At 74.5% G+C, this 432-nt stretch overlaps 1 protein-coding gene across 1 annotated transcript in view; it reads left to right on the top strand.

Moving 5' to 3' along the window:
* The window catches only part of ANO8 (anoctamin 8), a gene marked incomplete at its 5' end in the record, with an annotated part of 20,215 nt that overhangs the window by 11,579 nt on the left and 8,204 nt on the right, over positions 1-432 (top strand). The window contains one exon of the mRNA XM_019504494.1: positions 3-432. Coding sequence (XP_019360039.1) covers positions 3-432 — 430 coding nt within the window. The remainder of the gene's footprint in view (positions 1-2) is intronic.

Genomic DNA, 432 nt, shown 5'->3' with positions numbered 1-432 from the left:
GGCCCCGAGCCCCGCGCCCGCCCCGGCGAGGACGACCGCCAGCCGGCGGAGGGGCCCCGGGGCGAGAAGAAGTGCCTGAACGGCGGCTGCGGGGTCCCCGAGGAGGAGGACGAGGAGCGGCGGGGGTCGGACTCGGAGGACGAGAGCCTGCTGGACTGCGGGCTGAAGCTGAAGAAGGTGAGCTTCATCGAGAAGGCGGAGCGGCGTGGCGGTGAGCCCGGCGCCCCCGAAGACGACAGCTTCCTGGAGGAGGGCAGCCCCACCATGGTGGAGAAGGGCATGGACCCTGCCTCTGTCTTCGAGCTGTGCGAGGACGACGACGAGAGCGACGGCCCCTCGGGCAGCCCCCTCAAGGGCCCAGCCGAGCCCCACGAGCCGCCTGTGGTGCTGCGGCCCCGCCGGCCGCGGCGGGCAGGCGAGAGCCGCGAGGAC

This window comes from Gavialis gangeticus, unplaced genomic scaffold, assembly GCF_001723915.1.
Source record: "Gavialis gangeticus isolate Ggan-Ray unplaced genomic scaffold, GavGan_comp1, whole genome shotgun sequence".
NCBI lineage: Eukaryota > Metazoa > Chordata > Crocodylia > Gavialidae > Gavialis > Gavialis gangeticus.
Note: the sequence above shows the minus strand (reverse complement) of the source record. Positions and strands in the feature narration are given on the sequence as shown.